Consider the following 26,645-nt stretch of genomic DNA (forward strand, 5'->3'; position numbering starts at 1 on the left):
ATGAAAAACATATCTAAATTTCAAGCCACAAAAATAACACTGATTTTCTCAATTTTGTACTCCAGTAAAGAATACCCATCATTCCTCCCAAGGTGAATATTAATTATCCTGTTATTAAAATCAATTTTTAATCACTTCTTACTAAACATTATTCTTAAAAGCAATGTAAAAACAACTCTAATTCATGTTTGTTCGAGAAGGGATTTAGCATTGCATACCTATTTCTATATGCACTTAAAATTTTTATATCCAGTCACATCCATTGCTAGTAAAATCTATATGTTCACAAGTGAAAATGGCTTCTTCCCGGACACTGGAAACTTTGTTAGGAGAAAAATAATCATCTTTTTAATCAATTAATTAGATATAAGCTCATCTCATTACTTGCATTGTCTGATGAATAGCCAGGGAATCGTAAGCCTTCAAGCTAGACCTTTCATGGCAGATACTGTGCTTGCTAGGAAGGAAAAAATTGCTGTCAGCTGTCAGCCGTCACTTTGGAAATTTACTGAATATTATTGTTTTTGATTGACGGATGAAGCAAGGCTCGCTTGGTAGTATTATTCGTTATTATGCTCAACTTTTCATAACTTCACAAATGATGCTTGATTTCTTTATCTGTAACTTTTTATTGAATGAGTTTCTTGGAATCTTGATTCCTTGTCGGCAAGTGATGATATTTCGCAGCCAGGATAAACAGGCTTTGTTTGAGATTGTAATTAAAAAATAAAAAACAAAAAATAAAATTTACTATGCTACAATGTTAAATGGAGATTAGATAATCTGATCTTTCTATAAAAAGTGAAAAGTTAGAATTTAACATAAATTATTTATTATAAAAAAATTTAATTAAAATTTTACATCATTATTTTTAATTTTTATTTATTTAAAAAATTTTTTTAAATTAATAAAAATTTAATATTTCAAAAATAAAAACTAATCGCAAAGAGATTGGATTAATTTTTTATAAAATTTTCTATTATAAATAGTGAATTTGGGCTCAATAAGAAAAGGAAGGCCCATTGTAGTTTAGGGCTGATAGATTAACGCAGCCCAAACCTAATAATACGCTCGTCTGTACTCTCAATAGGCGGGAAAAGGAAAGAGTTATCGTCTTCCATAACCTAGAAGCCTCGCAAAACCCCAACCCCAAAATCTGATACTCTTGTTGAATTCTTAATCTTCATAGCAATTTCGAGTGCACTGTATCGTAATTATCAATGGGCATTAAGGTCAGTTGGTATCTTCAATCAGTGTTTGTTTCTCGCAATTTGGCACCATTGTTAGTTGCTTGGAATACTCTTATTTGATTGATTAATGTAGGGTTTAACGAAGCTGTTGGCGGATAATGCCCCGAAAGCTATGAAAGAGCAGAAATTTGAGAGCTACTTTGGCCGCAAGATTGCCATTGATGCCAGCATGAGCATCTACCAGTTCCTTGTCTGTATTATTTCCCATTTTATTTCAATTTTAGTTTTTTTTCTTTGGAGTATGTGTGTGTGGTTGTGTGCGCGTGTGTTGGAGTTTTATCTGGAATGAGTTGGCGTCTTATTGAATGTTTGCAGATTGTAGTGGGAAGAATTGGAACTGAAATGCTTACTAATGAGGCTGGCGAAGTCACTAGATCTTTACTAAATGATTTCATCTTTTCTCAATTTCATAAAGTATTTCTTTTTAAAGGGTTTCACCTTTTTTTTTTCTTTGAAATCTCTGGGATAATCATTAACATGTTTTCCCCTCTCTTTGTTGGGTCAATGTTGTAGCCATTTGCAAGGCATGTTTACTCGGACAATCAGGCTTCTTGAGGCTGGAATAAAGCCTGTGTATGACTCACTTCTTCTTCTTCTTCTTCTTTTTTTTTTTTCTGCATTTTATTTTTCAATATAAGAAATAGCGTCTCTTTATTACTTGAATGTCATTTGGTGAGGTTTATGCTTCTTCTAAATCACTTAATGTATGTGCTTCAGTTATGTGTTTGATGGGCAGCCTCCAGACTTGAAAAAAGAAGAGCTGGCAAAGCGGTACTATTACTATCTATGCTTCTCGTTTTTCATTTTTATTTTTCAGCACTTTTACAATTCGGAAGTCTTCTATGATGGTTGATGAAAAATGATGATCGTCATACAATACTTGCAATACAGTTACTCAAGAAGGGCAGATGCTACTGAGGATTTGGCTCAAGCTGTGGAGGTACATGTGTTTATTTCTACTTTCAATAGTTTCTAGCATTTCTTTTTGAGATTTCATTTTACAAAATTCTGTTTTTTCATTGTAGACTGGCAACAAGGAAGACATTGAGAAATTCAGTAAGCGGACAGTGAAGGTTGGTTCTTTGCTCGACTCTCAGTCCCCCACAGTAGTGGTTTCTGTGATCTCTCTGGAGGTCACTATGGTTTTCTTGAACACTTGCATAGGTATCCCTTTTAGACAAAGGTTTGGATAGCGAGATTATTTGTACTTCTATTTCTACAGGTAACAAAGCAGCACAATGAAGACTGCAAAAGACTTTTAAAACTCATGGGAGTACCTGTAATTGAGGTATTTTCCCGTTGTTTGATTTACTTTTACTAATTAGAGCTTTAACATGTGAATATGGCAATAAAAAAAATCTTATATTTTGAAACTTCATGTATTTTATGCATCTGTGGCCAATGATGATATAAAAATATATTGATGCTTTGGACTTATCTTTTTCTGTTTGTATAGGCTCCTTCGGAGGCAGAGGCAGAGTGTGCTGCACTTTGCAAATCAGGAAAGGCATGTATTTTTCTGCTTTTTAATTTGGCTAGTTTTGGGTTCACTGTATGTTTGCATGGCATTTGGAATGGGTCCATTTTGTTTCTAATGCCTGAAGGGAATGGATTTATCCTTTTGTTTTAGATTTGTGGGTTTAATTTTGTTGGAAAGAAGTGGGATAACTCCTTTTCCTAAGGTTTCCTGAATCTGTGATTGGCTTTCTTGTGATTTATTTCAAAATTTTTATATCTCCCAGGTTTATGCTGTAGCTTCTGAGGACATGGATTCCTTAACTTTTGGAGCTCCTAGGTTTCTTCGCCACTTGATGGATCCCAGCTCAAAAAAAATCCCGGTTATGGAATTTGAAGTCTCAAAGGTGCTCAGAACTGTGTACACTGGGAATTTTTTTTTTTTTGATATTTAATCCACTTTTCTGAGTGATTTTGTTTCAGATTTTGGAGGAATTGAACCTTACCATGGATCAATTCATCGATCTGTGTATTCTTTCTGGATGTGATTATTGTGACAGCATTCGAGGTATTAAGGATTTTTAGTTATGGCTGCCCTGAGTAATCTTAATCAACCATATAAGAGTTGAAGCTCTTACCTGTAATCAGCTTGAAATTTTGATAATGCTTTCATTAATCATTGCCATGGCAAATCCATGCTGCAGGAATTGGAGGGCAGACTGCCTTGAAGCTCATCCGTCAGCATGGATCTATAGAGAACATATTGGAGAACATAAACAAAGAGAGGTGAATGTCATTTTTCAGTGGATGGATGTCATTCATGCATGTCAAATGGTGAACCAGTTATGCAATTGACTTAATATGATATTTCCCCTTGTTAAAAGTGATAAAAATATATAATTGCTAAAATTTAATATCAGTTTGCCTTTGTCAAAATTTTCAGTTTAGGATGAACTATGAAGCATGTTATAATATTTTATTTTCCTGTTTTGGTCCTTGAATCATCATGTTTTTTTGATGAGGCTGTTATTCATATTGGCTTGGCAAAACTATTGGCTTGGCTAAATACGAGTTTCTTTGGAATCCTTCCAAAGTTGGTTTTGATTTGCTAGGATTTGAAAAACTGGCTTACCTTATTAAGTGTTATTGTATTGACAATTGAATGTGGGCTGTGGCTGATGGTTTGTTGGCACTTGGATGTTCTAGTTATGAAATTTTATCACATCCATGATATTTTTGTCTCATCAATAATTATCAGCTGTGTATTATCAGAACTTAAAGAGTACGCTAGCGTCTTCAAGTATTAAATACTGTTTCTGAATCTGCATTGATCATATTTCTTACATGTTCAGATACCAAATACCAGAGGATTGGCCATATCAGGAGGCTCGACAGCTTTTTAAAAAACCAATTGTCCTTGCTCATGAAGAGGAGCCTGAGCTTAAGTGGACTGCCTCAGATGAAGAGGTGATTTATTGGTGAATGAAAATGGGTTTGATAGTGATTGGGTGGAAGTGTTGTAAATTTTTTCTGGCATGTTGAATGAAAATGGGTTTACTCATCTCATCATTTTTTGCAGGGGCTGATTACTTTCTTGGTGAATGAAAATGGGTTCAATAGTGATCGGGTGACAAAGGTGAGCCCTTAGATCATTATTACAAAAATCTAGTGCAGGATTTCCCTAATGGGTTCTGTTTTAGGAAATATGGCATACTATTTATTGGTCTTCAATTCATTTGTGTAATTGTGACAGGCAATAGAAAAAATTAAAGCAGCTAAGAACAAGTCATCACAAGGCCGGTAAGTGATGCTTACGTGATAGCAAATGTGGTATTGAATTTTCCGAAATAAGTACAAATTAGTGACTAGCATGTAAGTCTCATCCACAGTCCTTTAAGAGTTGCTATGTGTTCATTACACTTGCACAAGTGTTTCAATGTGATGCCTATATTATATCCCTGCATTGGGATTGATGATGCACATGATATTCATAGTTCTATCTCTTGTTGGCTATTGCCACATCATCACCATTTCTCTCTTTTTCATCATCCAAAAAAGGGGGAAAGGTCCATTTACTCTCTCTTTCTGTTTCTCTCCCCCTTTTGGTTCTTAGGACATGGAACTGGGCTACCCAAATTGTGCCAGCCCACCTCACCCAATTGTCTTCAAGGTTTAGGACTTTTAGCCATATCTGATGTAAATTTATAATACTGCCTCAGGAGGAATGTAAAGGGCAATGGTTGAGTGATGATGCATACACGTGAGAGTAGAGAACCAGCGTTATTGGAATTTGGAGTAAAATCTGTAATTCTCTTGGGATTTGGCTTTAGGGAGAGCGCCCTCCTCACCCCAACACACAAACCTCCTTCCTCCCCTTCGTTTTTTGTAGTAGAGGGTTAATCATCCCACTTTTTGGTCTTTCACTCTTTTGATTTTCAATATTCACCATATGTTTATGATGATATGCCACCTTTCAAGTTCTTTTTTTTTTTTTAATATTTTCTGCTTGCAAGGCAGTTGCCTGGTTTAAATTTGTTTTCTAGAATGTTAAAGGTACAGTTCAGTGTTAACTACTATTTTCTGATTTATGGGTGTGAAACTAATTGCTTAGCTCACACAGACCATATTCAAACACATTTCAATGCATAGTGTTTAAATTGCAAGTTTTAGAAGCTGGGATGAATTGCAACTCGTTGAAGCTCTAGACTGATTTGCACTCGTCAATTTTTTTTTCCATTTTCTTATCATGCCTTGTTTCATTTCTCTGACAGATTGGAATCATTTTTTAAGCCAGTTGCCAACTCATCTATGCCTATTAAACGGAAGGTAATATCCTATTAAGTATTTCAATTGTCATTCATTGAGATTTCTTCCTATGTATGTTTCTTTGGGGTTGATGCTCAATTCAATCAAGTGTCAATCCCAAATTAGCTGTTTGGATCTTGTTCTCTTTTCTTTTCTGCTTAGGGACTTTCTGTGACCTGTTGATGAATTATAACGCTACATGATTTTGTACCAATTCTGCCCACGTCATTTTTGGTTTGCCTCTCCTCTTGTTTGCTCCTAGGCCTTAGCCTTCTACTTGGTTTGGCCTTCTTATTCTATCCACATATTCTAATAAATACTGAGATTTTAAAAGCAAAAATTTCAGTAAGATTGATAGCATGAAATTTAGCATCTTTCTGGGGATCTTGCTTTGCCCAACTGACTTTGGACATTGAGTTAATTGCAGATAATGTTATGGTGTTCTGGTGGCAAGGCAGGGTTGGTTTTTGGCTAGTCCTAGATGCCATTCATAGGAGTGGTTGTTTTTGCTTATAGCGTTTTAAGCCTGCTAGGTTGCTTATTCTTCTTTAACCCCTTATTTCTCATCGAGTTTTTGCTGAGTCTTTTCTATGCTGATTATGCATGTCTTTTTTTCTTTTATAATGAATTTCATTGACTGAAGGAGGTGCTTATGTAGATGAAGTTGCTTTTTGCCCCTAAATTTTGGGAAAAGGGCAGGGTGGGGGTGGACAGTTATGGTAGGGTGGGACTGGAGGAGCATTTCTAAGATCTCAGTTCTCTTTGCATGCGTGTCTCTGAACTTCCTCTTTTCCATGCAATAGGTTTGGACCCATGACCATGATACTCATTCCTTGGTGGTAACTTGTGATAACTCCAAGGGAATCCCTCATCTTATTCTGTTCTTTTTCAGCATGGAAAATTTGCACATGTGATCTTACATTAAATAATTTGGTTATTTATTTTTAAAGTGCTGCAAGCATGAATAGATACTAATCTTAAATAATTTGTAGACCTCCTTTTTCTTTTCTAAAATAAATTTGTTGTAAAGGATAGAATAATGATCCTTATCCCCTGCTTCTTTTGATCCATCGGGAAGTTTTGAACTGATTAGCACCTTAATTTCTTGGTACACGGGATGACAGGAAACTAAATGTGTGTTTCTATCTCCTAAACCAACAATCAAGTCTAAAGTGCTCTCTCTCTTCAAGTCTTTAATTGTTCTGTTCCCAAGGTCATTGGCAGCTTAAGCCTACCAATTATCTTGCTGGGATCCAAGCGCTCCACATCATCCAGAGGTGTCTGCTTCAGCGCATGAAGCTGAAAACTTTGGTGAACCTTCAGAACCAATTTGTATTCATCTCTATTCCGCCTAGCTCACTGTAGCAGGCTGCCAGCATAATAGTCATATACTTGCATATTGCAATTTACTTTCATGAGGAAAGCGAATTGTTATTGATGATTCTTAATTCTCTCCAGTGGTGTAAATGGTAGACATAATATTGAATCATTAGTACATGTGTCTAGATCTTGGAAGGAATTAATTGCCAGCTGCTACTCATTTTTAGTTTTCATTCTTTGTACATTCTTCTGACAGGAAACGCCGAATATCAATGCTAAAGAAACTAGTGCTAAGAAGTCCAGGGCCAGAGGTGGTAAGAAGTAGTAAATTTGATGACATTATAACCTTAACAAACACAAGGAAGGTAATCAGGTAAAAAGTGTGATTTGTGAGAAGTTGTTTGCCTGAATTATTTTTTCTTTTTGGTGTGTGTTCCAATTCATTTTGTGGAGCAGGTATTGTTTCATGCATGTGAAGGGTCTTTAAGCATGTAATGGTTGCCATTCTGATACCGGACATTTTATTGAAATTTGTTTCTAGTTGCTAGTTTCCTTACAATGTAGTGTTTCTTGTTTGTACTATTTATCAGGTTAGCAGTTTCTGCATGAGACATGTTTCTTGATCAGCGGATGCATATTGATACTTTTGGCTATCGATCTGGAAACTTGCAAGGCGTATATATAATGTTGTAATCTTGTCCTGTAGACCTGGGTAAGATTTGTGGATCTTGTGATAGATTACCCTGGAGACTTCTGCTTCTGTTATGTAATTCAGACTGAAAAAAAGCTGTTGTGACCTGAAATTTTATCAAAGTTGTCATTTACTGAAAAAACACGTGTGTCAGCAGGCAACAAACCTCGTACTTGAGTAATTGTGTACATTGAACAAACTAAATGTGCTCATGAAGCAAACTATGTAAACACCCAGCCATCAAATTAGAGGCTCAATCTATTGCATTGTCATCTATCCTATTTTTTGCCGGCACGTTTTCCTCCCCACTTTTAACAACGGGACATCCGCGTTGGTAGTATAGGCTGACTATGAAAACTTCATAGTCCACTTTGTTCAGTGCTTCTCTTGCTTGGCATCATCAATGTAGAACATAAGCCGCAAAATAACTAGATTTCAACACATACAAATGAGCAACATTGTAATCAAACCATCAGAGATCATGAAACCTCAACACAGATTACATGTTCAATTTAATACTTGAGACAGTTCATGACATATACCTTTGTCCCAACATAAAATGTTATAAACATGCCACCCAGTATAGGCAATCCTACAAGACAAATATTGCACCAAATATGCAGCTGCACGTGTATTACCAATATTGGAAATTAGGGTGATATAGGAGATATAGGAGCAAGGTGTTAATTTACCTTTTCTTGTAAGAAATTGTGAAATAAACCAATTAATGCCTGATGGTAAGGTTTGCAACCTGCATAATGAATAATTCAAAAAAAATTGTGCCCTAAGTAGAGAGATTGATCTCTAATATTTGTTTCTCAAATTGAGAGAGGAGAGGTAAGGAAATCTGCAAATCCTTGAAACTAGATAACATCTATTTTACTGTAGCATCCACTTGTTCTCCAAAGTCCAAACAGCAAAAACCAGTCATTTCAGAATTTCAAACAGATTCTTTGATGTTACTATTTGAAATGAGATGGGTTATCTGCGCCAACCGTCCCTTAACTTTAGAGGTGATTTCATTTCAGTAACCAAATTTTAAATGCAGAAAAAACCCATCTAGCCTTCTATAACAGGTTCTCTGATTGCAATCCACCCCTACGTAGCACGGGAACGGAAACGTGGACACAGAGAAATGAGGAAACAGACACTGGGAAATGACATTTTAAAAAATATAGGAAAAGAAAATGTGGGGGAAACGCGTAAATATAAAAAATATAGGGGTATATATATAAAATCAATAGTCTATTAAAAATTATAAAAATAATTATTTATTTTAAACTCTCACCTCCTGTATAATTATTAAAAAAAGTAGTATATTAAAGATATTAAAATTTAAGTTTACATCTCAATTAAAATCAATTCAAAAAATAAAGTAAAGAGTAAAAATAATAAGATAAAAATTACAATAAAAATTTTCAATTTAAAAGTCAGCCTCTCATTTCTCTCTCTCTCTCTCTCTCTCTCTCCTTAAAAAGCTAGCATTTCTAGCATTTGTTTTCTGGCCATGTGCGACACAACGTTAAAAGCCAACCTGCCGTTCTTCTCATTCTCACGCTCTCTCTAATACTCTTCTTCTCCACCGATTATCAGCTTTTTATCATCTTTTTTGGTTTCATTCTATCAAACCCTAATCTCCCTCTCTCTTTCTCCCTAATTGCCTTTCAACTTTTTCAGATCTCACAACCTCCATTTCTAATTTGTCTTTTCAGTCTAATCTCCTCTTCCAAATGAGTCATTGTTTGAACTTTTGCCTAGTTAATCTAGGATTTTCTTTCTTCTAATTCATCTTTCAATTCCTATGCTTTTGCTTTGCCTTGATCTTTTTTATTACATTTTGTATTATTGTGTAATTAAAAGAAAAAAAAAAAGATTTGGTTTGTTGATTTGGTAAATTTGTTGGTCTGGTTGCTTGCTAATGAGAAATGAAACAGTAAAAGAGAGTTGGGTCCTCTTCTCCTCTTGCTGCAATTTCCTTTTTTTTGGAGAAACGCGTTTCCTTTTTTTGGATTTTCCGGACACGGCCCCGAAACGTTTCAAGGCCGTGTCCCACCGTTTCCAGGACGGAATCGTTTCTAACACTTGGAAACGCCAGTGATAGGCGTTTGCATGCTTCATAGATCCACCCCTCTTTGTTCTCTGTCATCTATATATAAACTACCAATTTTCTCTGCCTTGACGCCATCCCTTGTTCCTCCCCCTCATCCTTTTCCCTCTCCCTCACAGCCAACATGTCTCTAATTCCAAAAAGCTCACCACACTAGATTCTACCTCAACTGAAGCCGAAAAATCCGAGCAATTCCCATGAGTGTCAAATGTCCCAATTGAGCAATGCCCAAGGAAGAATTAGCCAGCAGATTTCTGCCATAAATTCCAACCGATTAGTTTTAGCTCATTTCTCAATTATCATTTTTGTGTTTTCATGTTTTGGTTCATTTGCATTTGAGGCAGCAGAGGAGTTTGTCGGGTTGTGTTTTTTTTTTTTCGGTTTTTGGAGCAGTAGTGGAGTTTGTCGGGTTGTTCCTAGGTTCCTGAGCTGATTTTCTCCTCTTAGTTTGCTCTGTTTATTGATAAAATTTTCTGGCTTATCAAAAAAAAAAAAAATTAGAGAGAGATAGCAAGATCAGAAGAAAAAAGGAGACAGAGATGAGAGGGAGAAGGATTGGCCAAAAAAAGAGATGGGTGAATTGTAGTCGGGAAACCTATATAGAAGGTCGGAGGGACTTTTTTTGCCGTTAAAATAAAATTGAGTTATTTTATTTTAACATAGAAAAAGTTGGGTGGCTAAAATGAAATAGCACCCACAGTTGAGGGACATTTAGTGCAATTAATCCAATGAGACAGCTATGTATAAAGGGTTTGTCAATGTCTACTTAAGTCGAGCATCTAATAAAAGACCATTTCCTACAAAGTCACAAGTGCAGATAGAGTCCAGGTTCAAGTTTAGTACTCTCTTCTTGTACCCCGACCCAAAAAAAGAGGCCTCACGTGGGCATAGTAATTTAATAAAATAATAAAAAAGGAAATTATGGTTGCTATTCAAAATTTGAGCTTTAGCTGTAGGTTTAATAAAGTAAATCACATACCATTAGACATGTGATGGTGACAGCACCAACAACAGCACTAAATTCTCGAAAAAGAAGCTCCCCAACAGTACTCTGCCTGAGATTTGAGAACATATCATATATTAGGAAATAAAGAGATTAGATTGCAAGCAGAGTTCAAATTTAGTGCCATATTATAAAAATCAGAGTATTGGAAAGTTATCGATAGACCGCCTGTAATCCATTTGCCACTGATTTCACCACCATTTCTGGTATAAAGAATAAATATGTCAACCATGCCCATGAAAGAAGTTTCCTGACACCAAAGGGAATAAGCTGTTGGGTTAGTGCTAAAGCATACTGAAAAGTGATTAAAAAGAGGGATGAAAAGACAAGCTATGATTACCACTCTAGATCATGCCATACAGCAACAAATGTGAATACAACCCATATATTGAGTAGCTTTCTATGCGTACCCCCAAGAGGAATATACATGTACCTAGAATCATTGTATTCATAAAGCAACCATACCATAGAGGAAAACAGGGTGAGACCAAGAGTAAAAGTTTTGAAAATTGCACCTCACAAGCCATTTATTGTATGAAGCATGTCAATTTTTCCATAAATTCTACAAGTCGTAGCAGTTATTGATAGACCTTGGCATGTTCTCTGGGGCCTCAATGTCACAAACCTAAAATAACAATGTTATTAAAAATAACTTTCTTCTGTGTTTACTTGGATAGTAAAAGACAAAAGCTTAAAGCTTATTACAAGTTATGATAAAATTGTAGATACACTGTCCAAAAAATTAGACTAAACTGCCTAGGGACTTGGACAAAGATATATTTCAAGTCCAATGGGGGAATGAGGGAAAAATTGTAACTCAATGAGCATACCAGTGACCAGAACTGGAAATAGCACCAAATGAGGTAAAACTTTAGCCACATGAAGTTCAAGACCTGTAGCAGCATAAGTAAATGACATTAGATAAGAGTTAAATATATTGGGCCAGTATTGTGCATTTAAGTTAAATGTAGGTTCAAAAAAAAAATTTACAGAACTTGTAGGCAACAAGAATAAACCTATTGTCAGTATCCAATAGTACAAGGGTCAGACTTAGTTGATCCCAATCAAAGTCATTTTTCCCACATAGCTAGGGCTGAGCAGAATTCGGTTCAAACCGAAAAATCAAACCGAACCGAGTCAATTCGGTTCGGTTTTAAAATTCAATCGGTTTGGTTCGATTTTACATTATAAAAATTTCGGTTATTTCGGTTCGGTTCGGTTTTGAAGAAAAAAATCAATTAAACCAAACCGAACTGAATAGTAATTTATATACTCAAATCGAACCAAATCGAATCGAATCGGTTTTTGAATTGATTTATTTTTATGAAAAATTTATGAATTACATTTAATTTTATATATATTAATGGTTTAATTTCATTGATTAATGGTTATTAGGTTCAAACCAAAGTCAAAATTAGACCAAATAACTTGAAAATCAAGTCTAAATTAAAAAATTAATCAAAAATCAAAATCGATCTGTTTAAACCAAACTGAACCGAAATAGAGCGGTTCGGTTCGATTCGGTTTTTTACCCATTTTGGTTCGGTTTCTAAAATTTAAAATTTGGTTTTTATAATTTAATTCGGTTCGGTTTGGTTCGAACCGAATGCTCACACCTACACATAGCCAGGGCTTTAAGCATGCTTGTTAATTTCATATTGTATTGGTCCCTACTAGCTGGTAATGGTATAGCTGTTTCAAATATGACCAGTATGTCCTTCCACAATTTCATTTCACATTTGGTACTAGCTAATCATCAGAATGTTTCTACCGATTCATCTCATTCTGGTCATTTGCCTAAGAATTTTGTTTCATTTGATACACTACAATTATTAGAAAATCTAACTTACACACTCTACTAGGGGCAAGCTTCACCTCAGAAGAAGGAAGAGTCCGAAGTTGAGTACAGATGGTTTGTCTCAACAACACAAGCCTGGATAGTTTGTCATAAGTTCAGTCTCTGCACATCCATATTCATTTTTAGTATGGTTATTAACAACTTCATCACATTATATAGTTCACAACTCCAATTACAAGAATGTAGAGTTCAAAAGCAATACTTTTTATAATACAAAACTGATCCTGCTTAACAAATATCTTGTCTCAAAAATGTATATATGAAAAAACTGTAACATAGTAAAAATCATCTTACCTCATATCCTCTGACGAATATGTCCACTGGTGATAACAATTTCCACAGGCAACTGAGTTGTGAAAAAATAAATGTAATTAATTCTAAATTTAGAAGGAACAGAGAGATTTAATGCATGCCATATTCTTGAGTTGCAAAGACTCTAACCTGATTGCAAAAGCATTATAGTGAAACAAATGTGTCAAAACTTCTATTAGAAAAAAGCTGAATATCCAACCTAACCCATACCAAGACACATCTTGGGCTGCATAATTATTCTGAGGCATGTCTAACTGCAATAAGGTTTGAGTATAGGATTTAATAAGTTTAAATGAAACATAACTAAGAATGACTACAACGACTAGCATATTAGCAGTGAAAGAAAATATGTACTCACTATTCCACATTTTTAACTACAACCACAGTGTAAAAAGTCCAGAAAACTATTTGAGTAAGTGCAACTGGGTAAGATTCTGAAACCCAACCAAATGAGGAAATCAGAATTCTCTAGTATGATTCTACTGCAGAACATATTTTAGGCATAAACTACAAATTGATCAATATTATGCCAAAAAAAAAAAGAAAAAAAGAAAAATAATAATATAAAATAATATAACAGACCTTTGAGACATAGGCAATGAAGCTTATAATTGGCCCAGCAATATAAAGGGGAGCATATACCAAATAAGAAAGGTCTATGTTGAAGGAGAAATTGTCATTTGAGCCACTTCTCTCCTGGGTAAAATGAATAAAATTATTAACTACTTAAAAAAAAAGGAACCCCAACAAATGAGCAGTTAATACTAAGTGGTTAGCTCATGCTTAAGAAGAAACTAACCTGTTAAAATTGGTAGCATGTTTTTCCAGACTTACATATATCGCAACGTTGTATGTGTCTCTAAGATCATTGGTTCAATAAAATATCAGCACAACTAGCTTCTGTTAGCACAATTATTTAAAATATAATCTCAAATGCAAACAATGAAGTCAAAATATGTAGATATAATACTGTATGCTGTCAAGAAGCGAGGGAAAAATAAAAAGTGCAGCTGATTGGGGCAGGTCATGGTTGATTTTAAGTCCCAAGACAAGTAAAAATGAAACAAGTTGATGATGATGCATCGTGTACAGAACCTTAAGTAGCAAAGGACACAAATGTTCAACACCAGAATTGAAATTCAAAAGTTGCATTAATAGAATCCCCATTCCTACACAAAAATACATTTTATGTGCAGAGAATTTTTATTTAAGCAACAAGCAAAGCTGGTAGGAAAATGTTTGGATTTGGAGCATTTTGTTTATCATTTGTGAATTCAGGAGTTGGTTAAAAAGTTGGGGGCATGTTTTTCTTATCCGGAGTACTTACTATTTTATGCAAAGTATTTACCCTTTTTATACAAAGTAGTCTTAATAGGTTTGGGACTGGGTGTTGTATACGGATCAGTTGGAAGCCCCAGCAATGTCTATGCATAAGAAAAGCAGAAAGCTTAACATTACTTCTAGATCAATTGTTTCAAATATCCATTTTAAACATTACTTGAAGTTCATAGTTCTGTTATGCTTTAAACAAGCTTAAGTAATTAACAGTTTTATTGTAGTTTCTGCATCAAATTTCTGAGGCTGCTAATATCATTCCACGTCCTTTAGGTGTAGTGGTGGTACTAAGTGTGCACTTGATTGGTTGTCTTTTAAAATCATACGTGTTACAATGTATTTCAAAGGAGCATCATTCATACTTCACAAATTGTGCTTGTTGAGTAACTTTATTTCAAATATTTAGTTGAATTTCTTTGTCTGATAGAACTAATATTTAAGCCTTGAATATGTCATAAAGATTAATGTTGGCATTTCAGATGTTGCTACCTCGGTTTTTCTGATCCATTAACAAGCATATATAACTAGCTTGGTTGTCTGCTTCTGCATTATGACTCATCAATCTTTCTCTCAGGTAGAAAATCTTACTCATGAAGCCCAGCTTCAGGAAGTTGAGCTGGAAAGGACAACTAAACAGCTGAAGGAAGCAATAGCAATTGCAGGAGAAGAGACCGCTAAATGCAAAGCAGCTAAGGAAGTTATCAAATCACTGACTGCCCAAGTAAGATGGATTTTATTTGCATTATACTGATGGATTGATAATGTTTAGTTGCTGACACTTCACATTCTGAGGGATCTTCATACTGATGATGGTTTTTGTTTTTATATCCTTATCCTTAATAGTTAAAAGACATGGCTGAAAGGCTACCAGTAGGAGCAGCCCGAAACGTGAAATCACCCTCCTTTACTTCACTTGCCTCAACTCCTTCCAATGATGTTCCTAATGTTTCTCTTGTTCGTCTGAATGGTCAAATGGCATCTGAAGGACCAGACACAAATGGATTATACAGCCAGCTGCTGTCTAATGGCTCTAGTGCCGCCAGCATCCGTAATTCAGGTTACAACAAACAAGGCCATTTGGAAGCAACATCTAGAAATGGAAGCAGAACAAAAGATGGTGAATCACATCATGAAGCTGAATGGGTTGAGCAAGATGAGCCTGGAGTATACATAACACTTACCTCCCTGCCAGGAGGTGTCAAGGATCTTAAGCGAGTACGCTTCAGGTGCGTTTTTTAAGGGAGTCCAACTGTAATAATCTGAATCAACCACTTAGTTTCCTGTGGTAAATGATTATATTTATTAGTATTAACATAAATGTGCATGTCTATTCCAATGCATCTGCACACTCATCTTCTGTCTTATTTGTTTGTTAAGTTCCCTTGATGTAAAAATTTGTGGTAAACTTTGAGTATTAATCTAAGCATCAGGAAGAATGTTTCAGCACTATATAAATTAACCATAACTAAAGACACAAAAAGTTTTTACAGCATCATCTTCTCATAGAAAGGGTATACTTACTTGACTGATTTTCTTTAGAGTAAATTTAGGGACAGGAAACAAGGAATTGGTACATGAAAGAGACACAGCTATTAAAAGTAAGCAATATTACCTTCTGATCAAAACGAGTATCAAGATGTGCCCAATGGTAATCATATCCGAAGCTTATCATGCGCAATATAACTGTCAGACACAAAGAAACAACCTTCTTCAGTGCAAACAATTGCAAAGCTCCTTTTTCCCTAACTTGTATTTTGGGCCTCAAAAAATATTTCTGGAACTAATATCCTGATAAACGAATGAACGAGGAGAAGGAAATACCGAAATTAAAGCAAATGTGCCACCTAAAGCTGCCTTGAAAATTGTCCAAGTATGCCCACCTTTGCCTACACAAAAATGGAAGGCAATGTTGGTGAATGGAAGTAATATAATTTCTTGTGTTCTAAATAAAAACTAATGACAAAGGAATAACCTTATACAACTCACCCAAAAGTGGAGAATGAATATCCTTCATAAACACGATTACAACTCAACTCAACTCAACTAAGCCTTTATCCCAAAAATTTTGGGTCGGCTATATGGATTCGCTTTCTCCACTCTGAACGATTTTGGGTTAAATCCTCAAAAATATGTAATGCTTCTAGGTCATGTTGTACTGCTCTCCTCCAAGTCAATTTAGGTCTACCCCTTTTTTTTTTCTTTCTATCCTCTAACCTAATGTGCTCTACTTGTCTAACTGGAGTCTCCGCATGTCTACGCTTCACATGACCAAACCACCTCAATCTCCCTTCTCTCAACTTATCTTCAATTGGCCCCACTCCTACCTTTTCTCTAATACTCTCATTACGGATTTTATCTAGTCTAGTATGGCCACTTATCCACCTTAACATTCTCATTTTTACAACTCTTATCTTAGATGCATACGACTCTTTTAGTGCCCAATACTCACTACCATATAACATTGCTGGTCGTATGACTGTACGGTAAAATTTTCCTTTCAATTTATTGAGAATCTTACGATCACATAAAACTCCCGTGGCACGTCTCCACTTCAACCATCCGGCTTTAATCCTATGACTATCATACTCCTCACATCCCCCATCTACTTGAAGGACTAAGCCTAGATATTTAAAGTGATTACTTTGGGACAGTACCGCTCCATTCAAACTAACTCCTTCATAAACACGATTACATACAAGAAAAAATATGTTCAAAACCCAAAGTACGAATGAGAAGTTTGTGGTTCGCACCAAAATCTGCGGATATGCAAATCTAGTAAAATATGGCACAAATTAGGAGCAGTATAAATCAATGGTACCATAACCAATCTGATGAATAAGATTCTAATTTTGGAAAACAACAAATAGCGGGAAACAAAATATCTAATGCTGGAACACCTTGATAACAAGTTTATGGACCTCAAAGAGTACTCAACCAATCACAGCTATAATGACTATGCCAGTGTGAAATCTTGCAATCATTTTCTTGAACATGTTAGGCATTCTTTCATTAAAAAAAAAAAAAAAAGAAGCTAGTTAACCAAGCTTTGAATGTAACAAAGCATACAACAAGAAGGAATTTGTAGTTCTTGAAGTACGATTAGGAAACCATTTATCTCCCAAAACGGTATACTTCAAATCTAATGGCACAGTGCAGTATAAGGACAAAAAATAATAACATTGATATGAACAGATATCAACCATTATTAAAAAAAGATCCAAAACTCATCGGAGACGCACCTTTACTAGAAGAAAATTAACCGAGGCAATGGGGAGTATAAATAAAGTGCTAGAAGACCAAAAAGAAGGAATAGGGTTAGCAAAAAAAAAAAAAAAAGCAAAACAATTAGAAACAAGAGCATTTTTATGAGAAAGAAGATAAACCAAACTCCATGAAGATATAATAAGTAGATTAAAGAAATGATAAGCCAAACAATGGGCGTTCCCTTTGCTTTTAAACCCAACAAAGCCGTTAAGAAATTGGCCAATACACAGAAAATTCCAAAAACAACAGTAAGAATAGGTAAGCTTCCGCGAAAGTTTCTCCATTGGCATCAGAGACATCCTAAGTAGAAATGAGAATAAGAAAATAAGTAGCTTATTAGAAACAAAAATTAATGAAAAAAATAAAACTTAAATTAATCAAAATGAATACATTGGGACGACGAGGAAGAAGCCATCCAGGGCGTAAACCATAGATTTTTGCCTGATGATCAGTGTGACAGTTTGATAATGCAAATTACAAAATAAATACAAAAAGAACAAAAAAAAAAAATCCCTAATTTGACATAAAGCGAAGATTTTTTTTTTTCTCAAAAAAATGAAAATTAGGAAAGGGAAAAGGGGAATACCATGAGAGAGTTGAAGGGATCGACGGATGATGAAAGTGTAGAAAGCAAAGGCATAGATCACCAAAATGCTCAGTTCTCTTCGCTTCCATTCCTTGTTCATCTCCGCCGTCACGACCGCTGCCAAGCATAGCCTCTGCCACCAAAAATCCAATGAGGAACATGGAAAGTGGAGAAGAGTAGAATACCGGTACGCTCCGATGAGAAATTGCCGACAACAGAACTGAACTCGTCGCCGTTTCATTTAATTTTTGAAACGGTGTCGCAATTTTCTTAGTCCGATTGGGCCAAACCGGACCATTTCTCGTTTTATAATGTCTAGCCCATTTAATTTGAAGTATGCTTTTTGGGCCGTAACTATCCACTCTAACTCCTGAAGCTGGGCCAACTACAATATAGGCAAATTATAAAGATAAATTTCAGTAACTGTTGAGCAATAATTGAGATATCTCTAAATTTAAAAATTTAATATAAAATTTATTATATTTTAAAATCTTATATAATAAATTTTTTTTTAATTTTTAATAATCGATTTATACAATATAGAATAACGGTAGCATGAATACTAACAATGGTAAAATCCTTGATTTTTTTTTTTTAATTTTATTGTGGCCAGATCTATTCCTCAATAATCAATGCTTCTTGTTTTGAAATTTATATTTAAATTAATTATATTAAAATATTTTTAAAATTGTGAAGTTTTGAATTTTAATATAAAAAAAAATATGCTGTTACTGAAACCTCCAAGAGTTGATTTTATAATATCATATTCAGGATGATAAAAAAATTGAAAAATCAATGAGGAATATATTCGGAAGCTACTATATATATATATATATATATATATGAATGTAAAAACACAAGTGACAATAGCCAATGATGTGTACCAAGTACCAAACCAAATATGAATTGCATTCCACCTGCTTGATTAATTGCCTGCTCTTGTCCCTTCCAATGGCCTGGAGCTCAAACTGGAAGTATTTAGGTTCATACTTTATATGCTCTCCTTATATTCTCATCAAACTGTAATGATTGATTGCATATATAAGAAAACGTCACAAGAAACGCACAAAAGCTCAATCTTTCATGTATAATAATAAATTTATTTTTTTTTAATTATAATTAAAAATATATTATTTAAACAAGGTGGGAAGCAAACCCATTTATCAATTGAGCTAATTTTGAAATTTATACATAAATGATATATAAGGAACAAAAAGAGAGAGCCCCCAAGGAGTGGGTTTGGTTTTCCCTGGAGGAAAGCTTGTGTGTCCCTATCTTCACTTTTGAACGTTCTGCCAAAGAGTGACTTGGTGTAACCGTTTCATTTCCCTTCAAATTAACATAAGGCCAAAAGAGATAAAATTAAACAAATAACCTCATACTATTGGCTAATACTTTAAAATATATATATATATATATATATATATATTTTTTATAATTCAAAAGATATATATGAAGAAATGTGTATACTATAAATACATATTCCAACTTTCTCTCTTGTTCATCCATTTCAAACGAATCCTTCTTTTCTTTTCTCTTCTCTTCACTTTCATTATTTTCAGTTTGCCCCACTCTTTCTTTCCCTTTTCTCTATGCTCTAACGGTAAACTCGAAACACAGAGAGAGAGAAAGAGGGAGTGAAGGACAAAACAAACACAAGGTCCCTGCAATCATGAAGGCTGTGGTGGCTCTATTTGTTTTCTCTTTCGGGTTTTTCTTGGCCTCTGTTACTGCTGACCCTGACTTGCTTCAAGATGTCTGTGTTGCTGATCTTTCCTCTGGTACTCCTCCCCCCTTCTTCAAAATTCATTCTTTATTATTCCAGTATTTTTTTTTTCTTGATAATGGGATAAGAAATTTCAATTTTTAGTGGCTTATTAATGTGTTTGTGTTTGTTCTAAATCATCAAACAGCAGTGAAAGTTAATGGCTTCGCCTGCAAAGAGAATATAACAGCAGATGACTTCTTCTTCGCTGGGCTAGCCAAGCCAGGGCTAACCAACAACACCCTAGGCTCTCTGGTCACTGCAGCCAATGTTCAGAAAATCCCAGGCCTTAACACCCTTGGAGTCTCCTTGTCCCGCATTGACTACGCCCCCGGCGGTCTTAATCCTCCACACACCCACCCACGAGCCACCGAGATAGTCTTTGTCCTCAAAGGCCAGCTCGACGTGGGCTTCATCACCACTGCTAATGTTCTGGTCTCAAGGAACATCAAGAAAGGTGAGATATTTGTTTTCCCAAGAGGGTTGGTGCATTTCCAGAAGAACAATGGCAAGGTTCCCGCAGCAGTGATCGCCGGCTTCAACAGCCAGCTTCCGGGTACTCAAGCCATCGCCGCCACCTTATTTGCTGCCACACCGCCGGTTCCAGACCACGTGTTAACCAAGGCTTTCCAGGTAGGGACGAAGGAGATTGAGAAAATCAAGTCTAGGTTGGCACCCAAGAAGTAATTGAATTGTGTTTTGTGCCTTCTTGCCTTCTTCATAATCTGTATTTGTTTCCACCGTTGAAACAATTTGTGGGATTTGTCCTTCCTAATATTTAATTTTATTTCCCTGAATTTAATAATTTTTGAATTAAATTAAATTTAATCGAATTAAATATTTAAAAATAAAAAATAATTAAATTAAAAATAAAATTAAAAAGAACAACCCTTGATGGATGGTGCTGTACTAAGTTCACAGTCACTAACGCACTGATACCATTTTTTATTTTTAATTCAGGAATTAAGTGAGTTCCAAATCCTACAGCCTTTTAAGAACGTAATTTTATAGCAGATTAAGCCATACTTCACTTGTATGGGAGACACTGCCCAAGAAGAACAATCAAGATTAGGGTAGACTCACTTAGTGGATGGCTAAAATAATTTCTTAAATCCCGTCAATATAATAATAATAATAATAATAATTGCAAATCATGATAAAGGGGACCGTTGTGGGAACATGGATTTGATTCTTTACCCTCAAAACTTGTTCTTTCACCTTGTCCCTTGGCAGGTATTGTTGCTCTTGCCATATTTCCTACAGCTTCACTTGATTCAAAGGAAAGATTTATAGAGGGCATCTTTTATCATGTTTTCCCAAAATGAAAGCGACAATGCATTCTTTGTTAAAAAAAAAAACAAAAGTGAATACATAATTGAACCCTAAAGAAACAAAAGAAGGGTGACTTGTCAATTGTCAAAGTAATTGTGAGGCCAAAATGGATAATGTTGTCATGATAATGACCTGAAATCAAATACAATATCATTGCCTCTAGAATTTTCTGAGACCAACTAAAGAAGTTGTTAGCTCATGATAGGAAGTCTTAGTAGGAACATTATTACTTCATTGATGGATTAGTAATTGCAATTTAAGATAAGCATAGACATCCTCTGTTTCATAGTCAACTTGCAAAGAGAACAATATGGCTTCACATCTTAAAAATTATTCTGATATAATCATTATATGTGGTGAATTCAAGTGTACATGATTATCGAGGAAAGAGTTTGATGGGTTCATGCATTTAGAGACATGCTTAGAAGAAAGTTGGCCAAGCTGTCCGAGGTGACATCTTACCTATGGTAGTACAGGTCAACATCGACAACAATGAGCACCAAATCCCTCCAATCTACGAGCAGAAAGCTTCAATGAATTTCTTCTAAGAATATGACAGGAGCTAGCAAAAATGCAGACAGAGTATGGCTACATCAATCCAGAGATTACCAATTAAAGATGTACGAGAATGTAAAGAACACATCCATCCAGATCCAAAACATTCCTACATTCAATAAGAACGACTAATTTTTGTCTCTTCTCACCCCTGCTTCATTGTACCGCTTCAGATTTTTCTACATTAATATGTTCTTTCAATATGGACACTACTCTCATGCAGTGCAAGTGACACCTTGGTTCAGTTACAAAAATGCATACGTTAATTCATAACACGTATAGAAACATGAATAAGGTAGGAGATTTATCAAAAATTTCCATAAAACTTTGCATGTCCACACACTAGAGGAAGTGAGTTGAAAACTCCAATTCTTCCCCATATAATCAAGAAGAACATGAAGTTTAACTTCAACTTCTCAGAACCTGAAAATAGTTTAGTCAAATGTCAAGGTCTACTTTGATGAGGTTGCCTGCCTGCCATCTGGAATTGCAAACAGAACTACAGGCTTTGAAGGTCTGATAAAAGGAACATCACATCTAAAGTAACCCTTCCTCTCCAGTTGCAATATCTCTCCACGCTTCAAGTTTCGAATGTTAGAATCCCCTAGTGCTGCAGTCTCCTTCTTGGTGCATGGGTTAAGCACATCAAGGAAATTCTCTCCTTCTTCCAGCTGCATCCACAAAAGTTAGAAGCACCAACCCTCAAGTCAATTTTATCTACCAAAAACTAACCAAATGCTTAGGATAATGCCGAACGATTTTATGAACTAAGATGCCAGTGCCCAGTATTGTCAACAAATTATCAACAATAAAATGCCTCTAGTTAATTCCCATAATTGGAATCAACTTCAACATGAATACACCACTACATAATGTTGCAAAGCTAACTCCAAACAAACTCTGATAATACTAGTGGAAGAGAGAGAGATTAATGAGCAACTATAGAAGGGGCAACCTAAGGGTAGCTCCTCTGGTTCAAATAATAAGAAAAAAGAAAATAAAAAATTTCTATGACAAAATCAACAAAATCTGTAACTGTAATTGAAACCCTTGTATAAATATAAAAATAGAAATAAAAATTTCATCCAAAATAACATAATTAAAATGATATAAAGAGACATAAAAGCCCTCATCAAGAAAATCGCCACATATGAAGAAGATGGACAGTATAACACAGTGGAATCAGATTTTTTTTCCCCTTTCCCAAAACTGAGTTCCTGCAGGTGTACAAAAAAGGAGAGGCAGGAAAAAAGAAGAGTGGTGGTGGGAGGGAGTTCCTTGCATCAATACATCTGTTAATTTGCATCACTACAAAACATCCCTACTCCAAAGAATAAATTTTGAGAAGAACATTTAAATACATGGTTGATGAGAATATTAATAAATAAAACCCTAAATTCTCTGCAGATATCACAGAACTTGAAGCACTTCGATGTTAAGATTGAAGGATAATTACATAGACACAGAATCTAAAGACTGAAGGTGTTAGGAGTAGCAGACTTGAAGGTCCAAGTAAGGTTCTCAAAAGTTTTCAAAATAAGCAATTTTCAAATCAACATACAACTGAACTCATTTGTAAGGATGCAAACTTAAAAGTGTCCCTGGGTGAATATTACCTTTTTCTTTGTTATCAGATAGTCAAACTCCATCAGCAAGATGTTAACTAATTCAGTTGTCTCAGGAAGCCAAGTAAGCTTCAACTTTGTTGTCTTGACAGATCCTTCAAGATGCAAAACCCCAATCAACTGTGTAACATTTCCACTCTCATCCTTCACAATTTCCTTCACTATGGCATTCCCCCAATCCATTAAGGTTACTTCCTCATTTTCTGAGATGGAGTTTGCATCATCATAGTCTATCCATATCCTCTTTGTGTAGGTTGTGGTCTTCTCTCCAGCACCCTCATGCTTCTTGTGCCTAGGTATGACACGAACAAATGGATTCTCAGGACCATTAGTCAAGGTCAACAACACACGCCTTTCTTCAATAACTGCAGTATGTCTGGGACAAACAGGATCTATGATTTTCTTATTAATTGTCCAAAGTTTGTCCCATTCCATGAGGTTGAGATTTTTCGATGCCCCCTGAAACAGTATGGACATAGAAATTGAAGTTCAAGAATGTAGAGGCCTATCCCAGAAATCAAGATAATGTATATCTACAAGCAGAGTAGCATAAACTTGCAGATGAAGATGGAAACACAAAATAAATGAATCTGAATTTGGCTTCCTAAGCAATTTTATAGCCAATAAAATCCTCAATCTAAACAAACAATGCAGCAATGCAATAAATGGTTTTGATATAGATAAAAAATAGAGCAATCCAAGATAAATCAATATACTCAAATTCACAAAGGCAGATTTTTGGGCCTTTGGCTACATACAATATTACTGAACTAAAACTAACTTCTCACAACAATGGGTACAGTATCTGCATGTACTATAAACAAGCATCATAATGGAAAGAAATGAAATCGTGGCACATATTATCATACCTGTTCAAGAATAAATTGCACTAATGCCTCAACTTTCAAACCTCTACGTACAATTCCTTGGACAGTTGGAAACCGAGGATCATCCCATCCATCAACCTTTCCATTTTCAACAAACCAGCGAAGGTTGCGCTTACTAAGAAGTGTATAGACCATGTTCAACCTGCTAAATTCATAAATATGAACCTTTCTAACTCCCAAATCTTCCTGAATCCTGTGATATTGAGCATTTCGATCATGGTACTCACTTGATCGAAGAGCATGAGATATACCTTCTATGGCATCAACATAGGGACAGGCAAAGTCATATGTTGGATATATATTGTACTTGGACCCAATTCGATGGTGAGGGACAGGATTGCAACGATAATAGACCGGATCTCGAAGGGATTTGTTTGGGTCTTGCATGTCTAACTTCCCACGAAGACAGCACTGCAAACCCCTCTCTGATCCTTTAATCATCTCGTTCCACAATTTCAGACTCTCCTCCACACTATTGTTCCTACATTTTGATTCAATTCCATCCATTCTTTCTTTCTGCATTTGCTCACGTGGTGTGTCATCAACATAAGCTTTACCCTGCTTGATCAACTCTTCAGCCTTTTCCATCAACATATCAAAGTAATCTGATGTATGTGTAACTTTTTTAAATTTGATGCCCAGTGTCTCAATATCTTTCAGAAGATTCTCCACAAATTCACTGCTTTCTTTCGCAGGATTTGTATCATCAAAGCGAACAATTAGCTCACCTCGGTAACGTTGAGCAAAATATTGGTTCAATAATGCTGCTTTTGCATGCCCAATGTGAAGAAAACCACTGGGCTCTGGAGCGAATCGTAGGCACACCTTCCCAATTTCAGCATCTGGAAGATCAACTTCAGGTGTTTTGCTACCTACCTTTCCCTTTTCAGAGATATCTCCATTGACAACCTGTAGCTCTTTCGATTTAACTGTCACAGGTTTTCCCAAGCCTCTTTTCCCAATATATGTTGTTGTGACTTCATTCAAGCCATCACTATATTCTATAGATATTGAGTTGAACCAACGTACTAGGTTTAGGTATTTCTTCGACTTCCTCAAACTTTCCCATCTCAGCCCAGTCGCTGCAAAGAATAGAGTATTCTAGATCTCTGAAAAAATTCATTAAGCAACCAAAATTTGGACATTTTAAAACACAAATTGAAAAAATGGAAATGGCTCATCACAGTACATGATATTACCATTACCATGATAACAATAACAATTGTTTTTTTTTCCCTTTTTTGCTCTTTTGCTTGATATTTTAGGATTATTGTCAAACCAATTAATCTATAGCCATGGAAATGGTTGGAAATTGCTAATGCTTCACTGTGCAAGTGGCATAGATGTTCAGCAATGAATGACACAGTAAAATAAATTTCAGGTGATAGCTGAAGCAAATACCTGCTAGACCTGACCAAATCGCAATGTCTGCAATTGATAAACAATATCCAACCAGAAAAGTACGCTTCTCCAAATAACTATCAATGTAAGTACATGCATTCTCGAATTCAGACCCAGATGAAAGGATAGAAGAATAGTCCAGCCATTCATCAATCTGGGAAGGAATGAACACTTATCCCGAATTAGCAAAATTGAACAACAAATAAAATTTCCAAAGCAACATAGCAAATCAAAGAGGGGAAAAAAAAATGAAAATCACCTGGCTAGATTGGAAAGCGTCTTCTCCATAGAAATTGGGAAGGCTAGCAACCCGACCAATGTAGCGAAGAAGCACATAAGTACCTTGCAATTTCGTCCTGTAATACAATATCAGTTGGGAAACAAGCAAAAGCACTAGAGATTATAAAAGAGAAAAATGAAAGAAAAGATACCCATCAGAGAATATAATAGTGGGAGGCGAAGAAGAGTCGGTGACGATAGTAGGCGTAGGAAGAACGACGGCAGCAACCTTGGCGGAGGCAAGAACTGAAAGTGGAGGGCTATCAGCTGCAAAGGACAGCTGTTTAATCTCCATTTTCCGATAACACCTGCACCGTTCAATGATCTGGAAAAAAAAATTGAAGAAAAAGAACTGAGATTTAGAACAAGAGAGAAGGTAAAAGTAATTGGAAAACGCAAGAAGAAGAAGAGCGGCCACAAGAGACCTTCGTAGAGTGGAGCAAGAAAAAAAAAAGAGAGAAGGATCGGCGTTGAAAGTAAGGAAAGGGGATACATGTATGAAAAGCCTCAAAGCTATAGACCAATTCGGCCCGCTATTGGGTCTTCAGGCCCGCAGTTTCTTCAAACCAATGGATTGGCTCCATGGTTTCCTTTCAACTTGCTCCTTGTTCTTGACCAAAGAAGCTAACAAAAGTCTGAGACTTTTTGATGCAGATTTCTTATTCAAAACCCTTTTTGTATACCTCATATATATATATATATATATAGAGAGAGAGAGAGAGAGAGAGAGAGAGAGAGAGAGAGAGAAGTTTTGAATTCAACACTTAATCCTAATTAGGCTTGAACTCCAGCTTAAATTAGTCATAATTAAATAT

At 35.6% G+C, this 26,645-nt stretch overlaps 4 protein-coding genes, 1 long non-coding RNA gene and 1 pseudogene across 15 annotated transcripts; 3 read left to right on the top strand and 3 right to left on the bottom strand.

Moving 5' to 3' along the window:
- The first annotated feature begins 1,072 nt into the window (after nt 1-1,072).
- On the top strand, nt 1,073-7,802 carry LOC110665844 (flap endonuclease 1). 4 transcript variants are annotated; one of them, XR_009147790.1, is made up of 19 exons: nt 1,073-1,232; nt 1,324-1,440; nt 1,566-1,621; nt 1,761-1,823; nt 1,968-2,021; nt 2,142-2,190; nt 2,276-2,323; nt 2,473-2,538; nt 2,707-2,757; nt 2,993-3,112; nt 3,189-3,273; nt 3,410-3,491; nt 4,058-4,172; nt 4,285-4,341; nt 4,459-4,505; nt 5,477-5,531; nt 7,087-7,203; nt 7,287-7,321; nt 7,421-7,802. XR_009147790.1 is itself a non-coding variant. In XM_058144619.1 (18 exons), exons 1-17 carry the CDS (start codon nt 1,221-1,223, stop codon nt 7,153-7,155), a joined length of 1,146 nt encoding a protein of 381 aa, XP_058000602.1. In that variant the 5' UTR covers nt 1,073-1,220; the 3' UTR covers nt 7,156-7,203; nt 7,287-7,802. The 4 variants fall into 4 exon arrangements, 2 of the variants coding, with proteins under 2 accessions (XP_058000602.1, XP_058000601.1); XR_009147789.1 differs by having other exon boundaries at nt 7,087-7,321; XM_058144619.1 differs by having other exon boundaries at nt 7,287-7,802.
- On the bottom strand, nt 7,621-12,696 carry LOC110638063 (uncharacterized). Of its 7 annotated transcripts, none has more exons than XR_009147797.1 (7): nt 12,507-12,689; nt 11,462-11,524; nt 11,147-11,256; nt 10,972-11,064; nt 10,608-10,881; nt 8,214-8,272; nt 7,621-8,144 (listed from the first exon to the last, which is right to left on the bottom strand). It is a non-coding gene; the product is annotated as an uncharacterized LOC110638063 (long non-coding RNA). The 7 variants fall into 7 exon arrangements; XR_009147796.1 differs by having other exon boundaries at nt 7,621-8,113; nt 12,507-12,688; XR_009147794.1 differs by having other exon boundaries at nt 7,621-7,949; nt 8,064-8,272; nt 12,507-12,687.
- A 15-nt stretch (nt 12,697-12,711) lies between these two features.
- LOC110666693 (membrane-bound O-acyltransferase gup1-like) lies at nt 12,712-16,175 on the bottom strand (annotated as a pseudogene).
- On the top strand, nt 13,563-15,582 carry LOC110665871 (PH, RCC1 and FYVE domains-containing protein 1-like). Its single transcript, XM_021826167.2, has 2 exons — nt 13,563-14,857; nt 14,980-15,582. Exons 1-2 carry the CDS (start codon nt 14,687-14,689, stop codon nt 15,373-15,375), a joined length of 567 nt encoding a protein of 188 aa, XP_021681859.2. The 5' UTR covers nt 13,563-14,686; the 3' UTR covers nt 15,376-15,582.
- A 3,296-nt stretch (nt 16,176-19,471) lies between the features above and the next one.
- Nucleotides 19,472-20,548, top strand: LOC110665832 (germin-like protein 5-1). Of its 2 annotated transcripts, none has more exons than XM_021826114.2 (2): nt 19,472-19,767; nt 19,903-20,548. In XM_021826114.2, exons 1-2 carry the CDS (start codon nt 19,659-19,661, stop codon nt 20,436-20,438), a joined length of 645 nt encoding a protein of 214 aa, XP_021681806.2. In that variant the 5' UTR covers nt 19,472-19,658; the 3' UTR covers nt 20,439-20,548. The 2 variants fall into 2 exon arrangements, with proteins under 2 accessions (XP_021681806.2, XP_021681799.2); XM_021826107.2 differs by having other exon boundaries at nt 19,473-19,767; nt 19,900-20,548.
- Nucleotides 20,549-21,929: 1,381 nt separating this feature from the next.
- On the bottom strand, nt 21,930-26,472 carry LOC110665815 (glutamate--tRNA ligase, cytoplasmic). Its single transcript, XM_021826093.2, has 7 exons — nt 26,256-26,472; nt 25,983-26,155; nt 25,811-25,907; nt 25,552-25,705; nt 24,133-25,232; nt 23,255-23,722; nt 21,930-22,309 (listed from the first exon to the last, which is right to left on the bottom strand). Exons 2-7 carry the CDS (start codon nt 26,123-26,125, stop codon nt 22,091-22,093), a joined length of 2,181 nt encoding a protein of 726 aa, XP_021681785.2. The 5' UTR covers nt 26,126-26,155; nt 26,256-26,472; the 3' UTR covers nt 21,930-22,090.
- Between the last annotated feature and the right edge of the window lie 173 nt (nt 26,473-26,645).

This window comes from Hevea brasiliensis, chromosome 3 (assembly GCF_030052815.1).
Source record: "Hevea brasiliensis isolate MT/VB/25A 57/8 chromosome 3, ASM3005281v1, whole genome shotgun sequence".
Lineage (NCBI taxonomy): Eukaryota > Viridiplantae > Streptophyta > Magnoliopsida > Malpighiales > Euphorbiaceae > Hevea > Hevea brasiliensis.